This window comes from Drosophila biarmipes, chromosome 2L, assembly GCF_025231255.1.
Source record: "Drosophila biarmipes strain raj3 chromosome 2L, RU_DBia_V1.1, whole genome shotgun sequence".
Lineage (NCBI taxonomy): Eukaryota > Metazoa > Arthropoda > Insecta > Diptera > Drosophilidae > Drosophila > Drosophila biarmipes.
The window spans coordinates 9,757,301-9,773,688 of NC_066612.1; the positions used below are offsets into that span (position 1 = coordinate 9,757,301).

Here is a 16,388-nt window from a genome sequence, read left to right on the forward strand (position 1 = left end):
CTGTTTTTGAAAAATAGGGAGGAAAAACTTAATTTTCAGTTGTCTTTTTCAATGAGTATGGTACTTGAAGAACTTAATTTTTTTAGGTTTTTTTTTTATTTCATTTGTATAATTGAGTTTTTCTCATAAAAATATACAAAGTATTAAAATAAATTAGTATTAGTTAGTTTCGTATTCCATTGTAGATGATGAAACTACGTCGTATCCGGAATGTTGGTCGCCTTGATTATTGTTATTAACCTGCTCGTCTTGAGAAGAAATACGATTCCATGGGCCTTGATTAAAATTGGGATTGGGCCCATGAATAGTCCATGCACTTGGACCGACTGCTGGGATAGGAATATTATTTCCTGGATAATTCTGTCCAAAATTTTCATTTTGCTCATTTCCATTGCCTTGACCAAAATTAGGTTTGGGCCCATGAATAGTCCATGCACTTGGACCGACTGCTGGGATAGGATTATTATTTCCTGGATAATTCTGTCCAAAATTTTCATTTTGCCCATTTCCATTGCCTTGACCAAAATTAGGTTTGGGCCCATGAATAGTCCATGCACTTGGACCGACTGCTGGGATAGGATTATTATTTCCTGGATAATTCTGTCCAAAATTTTCATTTTGCCCATTTCCATTGCCTTGACCAAAATTAGGTTTGGGCCCATGAATAGTCCATGCACTTGGACCGACTGCTGGGATAGGATTATTATTTCCTGGATAATTCTGTCCAAAATTTTCATTTTGCCCATTTCCATTGCCTTGACCAAAATTAGGTTTGGGCCCATGAATAGTCCATGCACTTGGACCGACTGCTGGGATAGGATTATTATTTCCTGGATAATTCTGTCCAAAATTTTCATTTTGCCCATTTCCATTGCCTTGACCAAAATTAGGTTTGGGCCCATGAATAGTCCATGCACTTGGACCGACTGCTGGGATAGGATTATTATTTCCTGGATAATTCTGTCCAAAATTTTCATTTTGCCCATTTCCATTGCCTTGACCAAAATTAGGTTTGGGCCCATGAATAGTCCATGCACTTGGACCGACTGCTGGGATAGGATTATTATTTCCTGGATAATTCTGTCCAAAATTTTCATTTTGCCCATTTCCATTGCCTTGACCAAAATTAGGTTTGGGCCCATGAATAGTCCATGCACTTGGACCGACTGCTGGGATAGGATTATTATTTCCTGGATAATTCTGTCCAAAATTTTCATTTTGCCCATTTCCATTGCCTTGACCAAAATTAGGTTTGGGCCCATGAATAGTCCATGCACTTGGACCGACTGCTGGGATAGGATTATTATTTCCGGGATAATTCTGCCCAAAATTTCCATTTTGCCCTTTTCCATTGCCTTGACCAAAATTAGGTTTGGGCCCATGAATAGTCCAGTCACTTGGACCGACTGCTGGGATAGGATTATTATTTCCGGGATAATTCTGCCCAAAATTTCCATTTTGCCCATTTCCATTGCCTTGGCCAAAATTAGGATTGGGCACATGAATAATCCATTTATTTGGACCGACTGTTGGGATAGGTTTATTGTTCCCTGGATAATTCTGGCCAAAGTTTCCATTTCCATTGTCTTGACCAAAATTTTGATTGGGCCCAAGAATAGTATACTCATTTGGACGTGAAGGTGTATTGATCCCTAAGTTATCCTGGCCAAAAGATCCATATTGCCCATTTCCATTGTCATTATAAAGATTCTTATCGGCGTTCTCGATAGTCGAGTCTAGTGGGGCAGGTCCACTGATGGGCTCTTCAGGGAGGGGACCCCTTGCAGTTTCCTCTACAATCCATTGGCGTAGATTGGCTACATTAACATAAACTCCTGGGATTCCATCTAGTCCACATTGTACGCCGAAGTTGACAATCCCCGCCAGTTCATACCGATTAGGGTCGTCCTCTTTTGGACAGGCCAGCGGAGAGCCACCATCATCCGTGCAGGAGTCCTTGCCTTTCTCACCGCCGGCGCACATTAGGCTGTTGTCAAGAATGAATTCGGTTGGCAAAACTTGGCTTAAAGCTCGCTGACACGTACCGCTCTGGACCACCGGTAGATCAATCTTCTTCATTAAGTTCATGTGGACGTAGTCTTCGAAGGATTTCTTGCCCCAGCCAGTAAAGATGCAGCGTTTATAATCAAAGTTCTTTGGACCGTCCGGTAGGCATATGGGATTTATATGGATGGCCGTTTGAAGCGATCGTCGGAGGAAGAGAAGGGCCACATTGTTGGCTCCGGTATCAGCAATAAAACCAGGATGACGCACGATCTTCTTGACCTCAACGTCCTCATGAGGATACACCTCGGAGTCGGTCTTAAAGTCCCATTCGCCAGCCCGTACAAGAAGCTGCTCGGGGTTCATGTTATCGATTTTCTGTCTGACTGTGATCACTACATTGCCTGCGATCAGGGCGCCGCCGGCCAGGTAGCTACGATTTGTAACATCGAGCAAGGCCACCATCCAAGGGATCTCGTTCTCCTGCGCCGTGTATATTAGGTCACCTATTCCAAAGCTAGCTCCTTTTGGGTTAAAACGGCCGCAGCTGGGGTTTACATTCTCTTCAATGACCACGACTGGCTTGTCAAGCTGCAATGAAAAAATGTGCAATTAAAAACGAATAAGAACGCTGTAGCCGAATAGCCTCGACTATCACATACCCTTCAATTATCTAAAAAAAAAATTTCAAGCAATCAATTTCAATCGATTTTTTTTGTAAAAAAAGAATACAGCTGTGACATGAATTAAAATATATAGATTACTCCTATGACAGCTTAATGATGTAGTAGTTTATTTTGTATATAAAAAAATTAGAAAACTTTCAAAAATCTTTTAATTTAATTTTAATACTATCACAGACAGCGAAGCTTTCGTTGCCTTCATATAATCGACTCTTTATACGCTGATTAAAAATATATGACTTTGGGTCGGGAAAGGCACCTTCGCTGCGATGCAAATTTTTGCTGGGAACATATTTTCCTCTGCTGGGGTATAGGAAAAAAGAACATATATATTTAAGCAAATTCTTGAAGTTGCCATGTTTTTTTAAGAAATCGTAAAAAAAGTATGTATTATTAGTCCTTTAGTTTATAACGTTAATGTGAATATCAATAGTATTTTTATGAATTGCTAACTCTTGGAAATACTTCTTAAATTAAATCATACATTTTTTAGCCTACGATTTAGTTTAGTTTTTTTTAATATAGCTCTAGTAAAGGTGCTTGATGGGTACCATTATAATTTTTCAAAACAAGGTGGGCACCATCACAAATTTTTAAAACACTATGTTGCTTTTCGAAACGTTTACAAATTACAAAATTGAGAAGCATTTACATTTTTTATTTCCGTTAAAGTAGAGCTTTAAAATGTTTTTTTTTTTAGTACTACATTTAGTATGGAACTTACAATTGCCGTCTGGGGACAGCAGATTTCTGTGGACGGACACCCTAGGTTGCCATCTATTAGAGATCGGAAGCCCAGTCGAATTCTGCACCTACTGCGCGCCACGCAAAAGTGCCGATACGATTCACCGCAATTCTGGCCCTGGGACTGTCCTAGTACTTGGCCAGTGGCCAGGGAGAGGCAAAAGATTGAAATTAGGTTGAACCCGGTCAGCCGAGCCATCCTAGTGAAAGTTAAGAAACGAACTGAGCTCTCTGGCAATCCGCGCTGTCTTATAGGAGCCCAAACGACCAATGGAACTCTGAACAGATAAGCAGAAAAGCTCAAGCTTTTACAGATAGAAGTATGGTATTTTTAATTTTAAATATGCTATGTATGTTGCATCTTTCAGGTGCGGACTTCTCTGAATGGAGCGTCCCGACGCAATGGTTTTCGATGGCTCGACTGTTGATGTCATAATTTTAAAATTATATACCTTTGAGGAACTCTTTACCTTAAAGAAGCACGAATTTCTTTTTCTAAAATGCAAATGGTTTTTTGAAAAAGTGAAACAGTTTACTGTATTTTACGCAAAGCGTTTTGATTGATTGCTTTGAAAAAGTGTCTCCCTTGCCCATCTCGATGAAACCCCGAAGACCCAGCCGGGGGTTTCGCCTCTGCATCCGCTCGTTCTCCCTGCCTTTCGTCATTCGTCTTCGATGTCAGGCCATTCATCTAGTGGAAAGTTTTCCCCTGGGCCCCTTCTAATGGCAAATTGTTTTATACACCCTACTGCATCAACTTCTCGCATCCATTTAATTTAATTATGAAATTATTTACAACTTCATGAGGGTGCTGGGGAAAGTACAACAAGCCACAGCACAGCTTATCAATTAAATGTTATAATAAACGCTTGGAAGCCTTACGACACCGCTGGCACAACGACCCAGTGCGTGGGTATACATAAATAATTTTTTATGATGGCCACAGAGTATCGATTAAATTTGTTTTGTGTGCGTATTTCCTTTTTTTGTTTGGTTTGTTTGGACTTGCAAATGTTTTCTTGGGGACAGCCCACACCCACGCACACATTAGGCAGATTTTACAGAGTCCTCGCTTCTGGTCAAAATTGCCTACGAAGCACGATTAATTAAAAATCCACCTACGAGAACAGCAACGGCAGACGTGGGAGCATCTAAAACAGTCAGCAACAAAATCAGAAAAAAAACCGCAATTGCAGACCTATTTTTCGGATGAATAGCTTTTTTCTTATAGATGACGAAAGATTAAAACCTAGCCGACAATATTCACATTATGTGTTTAACTTATTCATAAAATTAGAAAATCAAAAATAACAAAAATAAAAAAAGAAGAGACTCAAAAATATGAAAGGGACAATTCATTGGTGTATAATCCCAGCTTCTGTGAAAATTTTTATGATACAACAAAATAATTTCCCTGATGGCAAGGCACCATGCTGCCTAACTATGCTTCCCATAAGATGTGGGCATGGAATCTCTAGCAGTAGTACTGGGGCGATGCCCACTCTGTAATCTCTATATAAACATTACCGGTTTTATGGCTTAAAGCTGACTGACAAGCTCTGCTGGACAGAGGCGTCGCTGGATGGGTGCTACTGCAAAAGCTTTGGAGGCTTATCACAGCCACTGACACAAAAAATAATAATCTTGCAGACCTGTGAACACACTTGACTTGATAATGAGACGAACGATTCTGATTGGGAATTCCTGCAGTAAATAACGAGTTTTGAGCTGCAAGAGCACTGCGATAATTGATACCTGCGTAGTACGTTGCATTTGATTCTGGGAATCTCCCGATTTGATTATTCTCGCATATAATCTGCCTGCACAGATGACCTGGGCCGGCAGTGTCTCACCGCTGATTGCAACGAACAGTTCACTTGGAAATGGATTCGCACACCTTTGTTCTACTGCTGCTCATTGGCTGCCTGATTGTTGGGTGTTGCATGGCCGCGCCCCAAGGATGCAATGGCGGCTTCTATTCCAGCAATGGTAACCTGGTGATCGACATAAACAGAATTCAGGACCACCTCAACTGTGTCAACCGGCAGCATCAAAATCGTGGATAACCCCTTCGGCTGGCTTCTAATCTTGTACATACTTATATAAAACACAGAGAGCAAAAAACCCCGAAATGTGATCAATAAAACCATCTAACCTAACCACGATTGAGACTAATTTGAATTGGAACGAATATTCGTCGGTAAACAAGTGCTAATGCAGGTTGAGTGCTTGGCGCACGTGGGCTTTGTTTAAACAACATTGCAAATTCGCGATTTATATAGCCCGCACATGCTGGGCTTAAAAAAGTCGAAATTATACTTTATAACTCGTTTTGTTATGCATAACAATCAAATATTAAGTTCAACGTCTTGGCACTGGGTGAATTCGTGTGAATGATCGATATAAAATGAAATAGCATACACGTGATTTTAAAAATCGTTTGGCATTGTATTTTTATTTATAACTACAAATTCATGGGATACAATATTGAATCATTAATTTTTTTTTTAAATAAATTGTTTGACAAAGAAAACCATTCTTAAATCCTCTTAAAAAGCTGCTTATTTATGCTTATTTTCCAATATAGATATTAATTAAATTAAATTAAAATTAAAATAGTGGTTTGTGGCTTATAATGAACAATTTATGTTGAGGAACTCTCTTATCCTTATAAGCCATGTCCTATGTAAGCCTAACCATTTTCAAACCCACTGAAAATGTGTTTTTAATTTTTTAAACGGCCTTAACTCCTGTACTGGCTTTCTATTTTCCTATTTAGGAGTTACTTGGCTCATTAGTTTGAAAATCAAATGAAGTTGGTATGTGGCTAAGTAGCTGGAGTATATATTTCAAGAAACTTCCTTAGACCCTTATCCTTTGTAAACTTATAAGGCCGACTCGGGTCGGGAACAGCGAGCTAAGTGCTATAGTGGTTGGCGCCCCGTTGGCCCCCTCGCCAGCCATCGACAATTTGCGCTCATGTCGAACATGAAAAATAATGAAAAGCAACTCGAGCGCGACCAGACGAGCAGGTGCTGGCCCGGCCCGCCCTTTCACCCCCACAGCGACCTCCATCAACGTCACAGCCAGCCCCATGTGTGCACTCTCCTTCTTCCCCTGGCTGCATCACTCGGTTGGGCACCTGCAGTTGCCCTTTGTTTGGTGCGGCATTAAAATGCTAATTGCCTGTAAACATAAAGGCAACTGCAGATGCCGCAAATACATACTCGTACGCACACATCACACCACAACACGGTACACACAGATACACACACTCGCACACTCGCACACTTGCACGCATCTCATTTTCCACTTTGTTCGGGGGCGTATGCGTAATAATTTGTACACAGCGTAAAAACGTGTGGCAATCGCCGTTGCTAATTCGATTTCTATCAACGCCTGTCAAAGCCGTTTTAACTGAGCTGTTGCCACTGCAACCTGAAACTCTCAAGGACCTCCGTATCCCGCCCCGCTCCCCCTCCACGCCCCTGGGGCACCCACTAATCGTGTCCTGTTGCTGACAGCTTTTATTTGCATTCGTTTGCCAGCTAAAATTGACTTTAAAATTGCATTTAATGGCGGAAAAAAGGGCAGAGCCACGCCCCTGCACTCGCTGCCATTCATTTTCGCACAGTGCTGGCAATTTGTCATTTGGCTTGCTAGATATGTGCTCTTTTCAATTGATTTAGCAGGAAAATTAGGTAAAATATTCATTGGAACTTTATCATTTGAATTATTAAAATTGTATTGTAACGTTTTTCAATATAACTTCAATTAAAAAATCATTAAATACGTATAATCATTAAAGTAAATTAATATATTTATTTTAAAAAATAATTTAAAAACGTAAAGTTCATTTTGACTTCTAATTAGTAAAAATAAACAATACATTTTCATATTAAACTGTATTAGGATTGGAAAAAAATTGATAGTCCCCACTATCAATCGATAGTTTTTATTGTAGATATTATCGATACCGTCGAAAATTGTAAAAAACCACACATTACTCAAACGGACCAAACCTAAACTTAAAGTAAATGTATTTTTCAAAATGTGTATTTGTTGAATTATTGCAATAACGCCATGTTCCAGACAAATGCTTCCTTAAATACTTGTTACTTGCAATACTATCGATATTGGATACAAGCTATCGATGTTTTTCAAATCGATTCTTTTACCAACCTTTGCGTAAAGTAAAGAGAAAAAAAACTTAACTTTCCTGAAAAACTGAATTTTTGAAATATTTCGTAAGCTTTGTCTGGCTTGTTTGTGAAAGGCTTTGTGGGCATCACTGTTTTGCACAGTGTCTCTCTTTGGCTTCATTTCCAACAACCACCACCAACGCCCACCCACTCCCACATCCTGGGCGGTGTTGACTTCTTTTGCCATAATGCCACTTGCACTTTGACGTTGACATTGTGCAAGCGAGAGGGCAGACGCAGCCAGAGCGAGAGAGATGGATGGCTAGATGAGTGTGTGTATTGAGTATATTGGAAAGCTGTTCGGGTGTTTTAAATAGAAACATGCAGCAACGCGGCAAAAAATGTCTTCACACTAAAAGCATTTGCCTTCCACTAAAAAAGACGGGCGAGAAAGAATCTTCAGAATGGCAGCACACAAATTTGTTGACACTTACTCAGTGCTGTAATTGCACTTGCGAGAGATTTAGTGATCTTAACATTAAACTGAAACAACGACAAGAGAAATATTTTTAATTATATAACTGTTAACGAAAAAAATTGTATTATATAAAAATACATAAAAATCTTTTATAATTAAATAACAAATGTATTCATCGAACTAAGATAAGATAGAATTTAAATTATATTATAAAATTGTTTTACTTTAACATATGCTCTCGAGATCGCAGAGGAAAAACCATGGCTTATAAGCAATCTTAATGGTCCAAGTCGAAAAACACTGCAAACCACAAGCAAAGTTGCAGTTCGGCTGGTAAAAAATGGGTTTATAAGCCCCAAGAAATCCGCATTAAGTGCGAGTGTGAAAGTGTCCTCGCAGCCCAGTCAGCCAGTCACACTTGTGGCTAAAAACACCCAACAGATTTGGCCCGGACAGACCAGGACATACGTACTTGAGGAGGACAGGTACCAGAGCAGGTGCCAGCCACTTGATGTCACTCAGTCCCCTTTGCCACTGGGCCAGTCATACTAATCAGGGGTTCACGTACAAAGGAAACTCCCCCGAACGTCGTCAAATATTTAACTGAACTCATATTAAAACGTAATATAAATTTCTTTTTCGGCTGCACAACTTATTGCTTCAACATTTGGCACGTCCATTCAGATGGCAAATATATTGCAGAGACTGCTGGGAAAAAATTCGCTGAAAAAGAAAGGAGAGCTGGCTGGGGAAAAGAAACGAAACGAAACGAAAAGTCTGAGGTCGGACAGAAATCGTAGCTTAAACACACATCTTGCATTATCCGGAGAAGGGAGAAAAGAACTGGGGGATGGAAAATCACTCGGCTGGATCTGGCTTTTCACTTGGCAAATGGTCAACGCGTATTCGTTTTTTTGTGCCCAGCACACTTTCAGGCTGTTGCTCCAGCCAACGCCCAGCGCCCAGAGTCCTTGAGTCCTTATCCTTATCCTTCTGGCGAACAAATTGCGTGCAAGTAGCTGCATTTTGCTAATTCCGCCAGAGCCCAGACACTGCACCGCTGACATTTGAGCAGGTCTCCCCAGTCTCGGTCTCCCAGACCCGGTTCCAGTCCCATTCCCTATACCCATTCCCTATACCATCGTTGGCGTTGTCATTGTTGGCTTTTGAATGTTAAGATGTCGACAGCTGCACAGACGAGCGACAGGGTAGCCAGCTGGTGTCAACCGAGAATTGTGTGCGGAAGGGCATTGCTCAGGGTCGGGTATCCAAGAGCCACCAACCCGTCCGTCCATCCACCTAGCCACCCATCCGTGCAACCCTTTTTCGCCACTTCGCAGACACCTTCTTGCTTCGCCCCCCTTGCCGGGCATTTCCTTTCTTTTCGCACTCGACCTTTCCATAAGTGCATAATATTGTTGCAAAAAAATGTACAACAAATATTTCATAATACACGGCCGTGTTTTGTCTGCCGCTCTTTTCCATCATGTACCATCCCGAGTTGTGTTAGACAAAGCGACTACGCATGTTGGCAATTATTTACATGGCTATGACATGGTTGGCCTTTGCAAGGAACTGGGGGTTCAGACGAATGGCATCTTATGGGGAGTTCTTCACCCTTAAAAATACGTATAATTTCTATGATCCCAGCCAACAGAAGCTCTTAGCTGAAATTGCGAGTTGCACAAATTTAAAGGTTATACATATATAAATTTAAAATTCAATTAAAATGTGAGAAAACGGGCTGTGTCACTCTCAACTCTTAACTTGCAATCCTTTATTCCTTGCAGTTTGAGACTCCAAATTGAATAACTACTTCGGAGCAACTTTAGCTACTTTTACCTGCCCTGCGGCGGCCATGGCAACCGAGTTTCATCTGGCTGCTGCCGGGGAAAAGCGTCGAAATCCGATAGAAACTTCCCGGTTGCTTCCTCTTGGTTACCAGTCGCTTACCTCCATGCTGCTCCTTTCTATTGACTCACTTTCGGCAGTGTTTATTATTTAATGCCTTAACTAGCTCGCTACTCAACACCTTTCTGCGCAAACTTTAAGACTCCTTAACTAATTCGAGCTCGAAGAAAATGTGCAAATAACTTTGAGAGTTGGCTGCGTCGAAAGAGCTGGGATGGGAGGTCCACCTGGAAAGAAGTTTTCGGTGCAGCAACTTTCTTTCTTTCCTATACCGACCCCCCCTCCCCCCAGCTGGCATTCTTTCCCCTCAAAACTCCCCGCTGCACATTTGTCTAAGCCGCTGACACATTCCCGTGGCACTGGCGTCCGCCCAACGGGAGCCAATTTACATTGAAATCTTCTTCAGACTCTGCGACTGGTGACTACGGTTCTGTATGCCCCAGAGAATCGAAAACCGAGTACGTAGAACCAGCGAGCTTAAGGAGTTTTATTCCATTTTCCAGCTCTACGTTCCCATTGTGCCAAAGTAGTTGAACTATTTCAATGCACCCACATGCAGCTTAGCTCGGCAGCCACGGCAGCCACTGCAGCATCTTCAGGTGCACCACCATCCCCTTGGGGGCGTGTGGCGGCGGGCGGTGGGCGTGGCCCATCCCCAGTGTCTATAACTGCAGGTGTTTGTCCTCCTTCGGAACGAGGAGACGGAGCCGGGCCCCCTCTGGGTCTAATTTCGCTGCAGCTAAAGTTCTTGTTTGCGTCTTATGAAAATGCATACCGTGGGCAACGAGCTAAATTTGTAAAGATAATTTGTGCCCCAACTTTTCGAGAGCCCCCGCAGCGTCCCAGTGAATTGTTGAATTCCTTCGGGTACGTAAATTGGAAAGCGATTGAATATGCGAGGGGTTTAGTCCACCCAAACACTTGATCACCTGCCTGGTTGATCACCTTAAAATTGAGATTAATTTGGAGCTGAGAGTTTGGAAAAAAAAAATCATGAGAAAAGTTTTTTTTATCTAAGAAATTGGGTGAATCTGAGTGCTTAATAAATTGAATTCATTTTAAATAGTATTTCCTAAAAATTAAATTGATATTTATATGCTCCTAAGAGCTTGAAAATTAAATAAATTATTTGAATAGTTTGTCTCAAAAAATCTATAAAGATAAAAATTTAGGGGAATCTGGGTACTTAATTCAATTCACTTTTAATTGAAATTAAACAAAAAACATATTTTTTTGGTTTTGCTTGTTTTTTTTTGATTTTACAATTTTTTTTAGTAATTTAATATAAGCTAGATTAAATACAAAAAATTAAATTCCTTAGGGATTCAATTGTGTTCTTATAGAATTTATTTTTCTAAACATTACCCTCTGAAATACCAACATTTTTAATTGTTGAATAGATAAATGTAGCATACTTTAAGGTGAATTTTAAGCACTGTGCACGATATGCCCGCGCAGCTAACTCAGGGCTTTGAATAATACTCCACATACATACACAGCCAAGTCGAAGTAAAAGTTTTCCGAAAAGAGGGCAAAATGAAGCAAAGCAAACTCCAGTGCTTTGTGCAATTTAAGTCGCAGCGAAGGGAATAAATTGCATAAAGCGCGGCAACTTTTGCAACTAGCCCCCGAACCCCTGGAGAAATATTTAAGCAGATTGATGTGGCACTGGCTCAAGTAACCAACAACTCTTTCTTGCAGCGCCTGATGGACTCCGCGGAGCAGGCGGCCCTGTCGGAGCTGGAGGGCCAGGGCCAGGCAGAGTCGCCGATGGGCGGACAGCAGCACTACGACGCCCGGCGGATCAACGAATACAACGCCGATGGCAAGCTGGCGGACGGAGCCCGCCACATGGACATCCGGTTCATGCGGCGCTTCGAGCGCCTGCCGGTCAATCTCAGTCTAAGCTCGATTCTGGTGCCGCACGGCGTCGACTTGGAGGAGGCGGACGTTAAGTCGGCGCTGCAGTGGAGCGGCCACCTGGACCCGCTGTTCCAGAACAACTTAGAGCAAGATCCGGCACTGTCGTGGCAGTACTTTGGCTCCTCCACGGGCTTCCTGCGCCGCTTCCCGGGCACCGCCTGGCCGCCGGAGGGCTCCAAGGGCAGCAAACTCATCCACGACTTCCGCACGCACAACTGGTTCGTCCAGGCCGCCTCGTCGCCCAAGGACATTGTGAGTATCCATTAGGATGACATAAGTCTAATCTGAAATATATTATTTTATTATAATTGTTTTCAGTCTGTGTACTTTATTTATTTCGAAATATAAATTTGTTAACTTTAAATTTATTTTCTATTTGTGTAACTTATTGCCTTTCTTTTTCAACAGATGATTCTCTTAGACGCCTCGTCGAGCATGACAGAGAAGTCCTTCGACCTGGGCATGGCCACCGCCTTCAACATTCTGGACACCCTGGGCGAAGACGACTTCGTGAACCTGATCACCTTCTCGGAGGTGGTCAAGACACCCGTGCCCTGCTTCAAGGACCGCATGGTTCGGGCCACGCCCGATAACATCCAGGAGATTAAGTCGGCCGTCAAGGCCATCAAGCTGCAGGAAACGGCCAACTTCACGGCGGGCTTGGAGTACGCCTTCAGTTTGTTGCACAAGGTAAAAATATTACTAAATAAAAGAGATCAACATAATAATAATAAACTCAAATTTTAGTACAACCAATCGGGGGCTGGCAGCCAGTGCAACCAGGCCATCATGCTGATCACGGAAAGCACCTCGGAGTCGCACAAGGACGTGATCAAGCAGTACAACTGGCCGCACATGCCCGTCCGCATCTTCACCTACCTGATAGGCAGCGATTCCGGCAGCCGGAGCAATCTGCACGACATGGCCTGCTCGAACAAGGGATTCTTTGTCCAGATCAACGACTACGACGAGGCCCGCCGCAAGGTGATCGACTATGCCCTGGTGATGGCTCGTCCGATGATCATGTACCAGGCGGACCATCCGGTCCACTGGAGTCCGGTGTTTGTGGCTGGGAAATCCGGAGGACTTGGACGCGATTCGGAGTACCAGCGACGCCTGGTGACGACAGTTTCAACTCCGGTCTTCGATAGACGAAACCATTCGGTGCGCGTTGCCAATCTGCTGGGCGTGGTGGGCACCGATGTGCCCATCGAGGAGATCCGCAAGGTGATCCCCCACTACAAGCTGGGACCGAATGGCTATTCCTTTATCGTGGATAACAACGGACGGGTGCTCTACCACCCCGATCTGCGGCCCCTGGGCGATGCCAACCAGTACATCGACCAGCTGAAGCCCAAGTACGCCTCGGTCGACATCACGGAGTTGGAACTGCCGGAAACGGAGTTCGGCAATAATAACGAACCCATCGAAATGAACAGGAACCTTCTAAACGAGGTGGGTGGCTCGATCTCTAATTTATTTATATAATTTGATTGTATGACCCTACCATTGTTTAATATAATGTTGATATAATTTTAAAGATCTTATAAATAATATAATTCATCTTTTAGATGCGCGGCGATATGATAAAACCCAAGGAGGGGGAGACGGAGTTCACTGTGATGAACCACTACGATGACTCGAAAAGGGTTTCGACCAGGACGCATCGCTACTTCTACGGTCCCATCGAGGACACACCTTTCACCCTGGCTATTGTGCTCCCGGAGAAATACGGTAGCCACGAGTTTGTCTCCCAGCAGGAGATCCGTCATTCGCGTAACAATGGTGAGGGATTACCTGATATGCATTTGGAAGTCCAACTAACCATTTTTTTTTGCAGTTACCGAATACTTTAAGGGGGACAACTGGCGCGTGCATCCCGACTGGGTGTACTGCGAGTACAATAGCGTGAGTGATCTGGAAAAGGAACGGGAGAGCTCCGGCGAGTACTCCTCGCGGGATCAGGAGCCCAGCTTCGGGTCGCCAGAGGAGCAGGTATTGCACTTTCTGTCTCGCGCTGGACGCCCTGGTTGGAAGTGGATGTCGGTAAGCAATCTGTCTTGGGCAACGGGTCCCCACCCGGGGGGATTCCTTATCGAGGCACTGTACTGATACCCAAATCTATTCCTAAACCAGGTTCGACCCAAGTCGCCGCAGCCACATCACAACATGCACAGTGGCTCCAACGGCAATCCGCCCGGATCGAGCCACTTTGGATCGCAGCATGCCAGCTCTCAGGGATCTCGCAAGGCAGAGCCCTACTTCTGCGATCGAACCCTCATCCAGAGCTTGGTGCGCGATGCCATGGTCACCGATGGACTCGACAGGAACACCACGGGATCCTCCAGCGGCAAGGAGGATAAGCAGTAAGTTTGTGTGACCAATGTGGGATGTACCCATAAGGTCTTTTCATTTTTTTGGTTTTTGAATATAAGCTAATTTAATTTAAGATATTTCTTTTTGTTTGTAAAATTTATATTATTTCATATTTATTTCTTTAACTTTACTGTTTTTGCTTTATTTACAACTTTTACTAAAGCACAAAAACCATTTTCTCTCCGCATATATTTTCCACACTCTATTTCTTTGACGGCAAAACATTTTCCTTTTTTGCTAAAACTCTGCACCTTTTCACCTGATTAACCATAATGCAAAATATTCTTCCCCACTGCAAACAATCTTAAAATATTTATTTTAACAAATGCAATTTTGAACTGATATGCACCAATTTTATATGAATAATTTCTATAGTCCAATCGCCACATTGATGGCAATTCTTAAGAGGTAAATCAAAGAGTAACTCGATTGAAGTTGGAGTAGAATTAAACAATGCAATCGCTTTAGAGGACCAGCCCCATGGAGAAGGCTCGAACAAACCTCCTTAGATATATGCTAAGCTGGCCCCAAATAATTAAACAACTTTATGTTCTAAAATAATAATATATTTTGGTTTTTTATTCTTAGGCAAGGCTACCAGAAGTTTGTGGTTGCTACTTCGTTTGTGGCTACGAGATCTGGTCTTCTCCGGTGGATTGATCATGTGAAGCGACCTGAGGATACCCCCGAACCGTAAGTACAAAAAATATGATTTATAGATATATTCTAAACATTTTCTAATTTTCTAGACACTTTAGCGAGGATAATGTCAGAGCCATGGACACGACCTGGTACAAGCGAGCCATAGATCAGCACTCCGTGGAACCAGACAGTTTTGTTTACAGTGTACCCTTTGGTTCCGGTTATGCCATCAAGTCGAATGCAACCCTGGTGACCGCCTCCCATGCCATATTCGTAGAGCATCGAGGTCACAAGGCTCCCGCGGGAGTTGTGGGTCTCCAGTTCCAGCACGATTCACTGGCGAAACATTTCATAAACATCACATCAGCGGTGAGTGCCTTATCCTCAGATAATTCTCAGATAAGAGTGTGGGTTACACTATTCTCGATCTATTTTAAGAAACGGTTTAGTAAAATCTTTAAAAACGAGAATTGGGTAGTGTAGTGAATAAAAATAACATTACCTGACCTTTCTGAAACCTTTGATCTTTTAGTGCACTGGAATGACGGGCTGCAAGAGAACGTGTGCCTCGGACAATCTGGACTGCTATGTTCTGGATAACAGCGGATTTGTGATCATCTCGGAGGAGATGGAGCACACGGGCAAGTTCTTCGGCCAGATCGATGGGACCATCATGGACTCCTTGGTCCAGGATCGCATCTACAAAAGGGTGACGGTCAACGATTACCAGGGTGTCTGCTCCGATGCGGACAATCCCTATACGGCTGCTGGTGGCATCTTGAAACCGAATCGCCTGGGCTCCTGGTTCTTCAATCATCTCCTGGCCCTGAGCGCCACTTGGTTGTCCTTTATGCCGGCGTCGCTGAGGGCGTGGCCGCAGGAAGAGTACACCTACGACAACGAGGACGTTGTGTTTGTGGACAACAATTACTCTGATGAGTACGAGTTCGGGAATGAAAATGAATACAACATGCAGGTGGACCAGGAAATGGATGAGTTCTTCACCACGGCAGATGTGGTAGGGCTTTAAGATGGGAAGTAGGAATATTCCTTTTAATTGTGTTTGGTTTTCTAGGAATATACGACACCACCACCTAGACAGCATAAGCCCCATGTGGGACCGCGATTCTCACCGGATCCCCATAATGCCAGACGCTGCGATCTGCGCACAGATCTCTACATGCTTCAGCCGGAGCGGCTCAACCAGGGTGGTCAGAACAATCCGCTCAAGGTGGGTGTAGATCCTACGCATAACCTGACCAGGGGAAACCTAATGTCTTACCTCTCTTTAGGGTAAACTAACCAACTGTCATGCGTCTGGTTGCGAGCGTCCTTTCAGCGTCCAGAAGATCCCGCACAGCAATCTGATCCTGCTGGTGGTGGACACCCTGTGTCCATGCGGCTCCAAGCAACTGGACATCGAGCCCATGGAGGAGGCGGGCATAATCGGTGGGTATTGATCGGTAATGTGTTAGGACACTCTAG

General features: G+C 43.3%; 3 protein-coding genes across 5 annotated transcripts in view; 2 read left to right on the plus strand and 1 right to left on the minus strand.

Annotated features, from left to right (window-relative positions):
* LOC108032588 (voltage-dependent calcium channel subunit alpha-2/delta-4) overlaps positions 1-16,388 on the plus strand; it is a 42,614-nt gene that overhangs the window by 22,392 nt on the left and 3,834 nt on the right. For 2 of the 3 annotated variants that reach the window (XM_017106496.3, XM_050885737.1), the window contains exons 5-16: positions 11,664-12,137; positions 12,294-12,575; positions 12,633-13,340; positions 13,457-13,670; positions 13,726-13,931; positions 14,022-14,251; positions 14,637-14,669; positions 14,850-14,954; positions 15,011-15,272; positions 15,436-15,921; positions 15,979-16,134; positions 16,196-16,352. In XM_017106496.3, coding sequence (XP_016961985.1) covers positions 11,664-12,137; positions 12,294-12,575; positions 12,633-13,340; positions 13,457-13,670; positions 13,726-13,931; positions 14,022-14,251; positions 14,637-14,669; positions 14,850-14,954; positions 15,011-15,272; positions 15,436-15,921; positions 15,979-16,134; positions 16,196-16,352 — 3,313 coding nt within the window. The remainder of the gene's footprint in view (positions 1-11,663; positions 12,138-12,293; positions 12,576-12,632; positions 13,341-13,456; positions 13,671-13,725; positions 13,932-14,021; positions 14,252-14,636; positions 14,670-14,849; positions 14,955-15,010; positions 15,273-15,435; positions 15,922-15,978; positions 16,135-16,195; positions 16,353-16,388) is intronic. The other variant, XM_044093931.2, reaches the window with a different exon arrangement.
* Positions 74-3,645, minus strand: LOC108032585 (uncharacterized). Its single transcript, XM_017106492.3, has 2 exons — positions 3,412-3,645; positions 74-2,595 (listed from the first exon to the last, which is right to left on the minus strand). Exons 1-2 carry the CDS (start codon positions 3,628-3,630, stop codon positions 160-162), a joined length of 2,655 nt encoding a protein of 884 aa, XP_016961981.2. The 5' UTR covers positions 3,631-3,645; the 3' UTR covers positions 74-159.
* LOC108032587 (uncharacterized) lies at positions 5,256-5,590 on the plus strand. The gene has a single exon (XM_017106495.3). It carries the CDS (start codon positions 5,315-5,317, stop codon positions 5,495-5,497), a length of 183 nt encoding a protein of 60 aa, XP_016961984.1. The 5' UTR covers positions 5,256-5,314; the 3' UTR covers positions 5,498-5,590.

Coding starts and splice junctions, on each gene's coding strand:
- LOC108032587 (XM_017106495.3), top strand. CDS start 5,315: ATGGATTCGCACACCTTTGTTCTACTGCTGCTCATTGGCTGCCTGATT.
- LOC108032585 (XM_017106492.3), bottom strand. CDS start 3,630: ATGGCTCGGCTGACCGGGTTCAACCTAATTTCAATCTTTTGCCTCTCC. Junction 2,596..3,411: donor GCTGTCCCCAGACGGCAATT/GTAAGTTCCATA, acceptor TTTTCATTGCAG/CTTGACAAGCCAGTCGTGGT.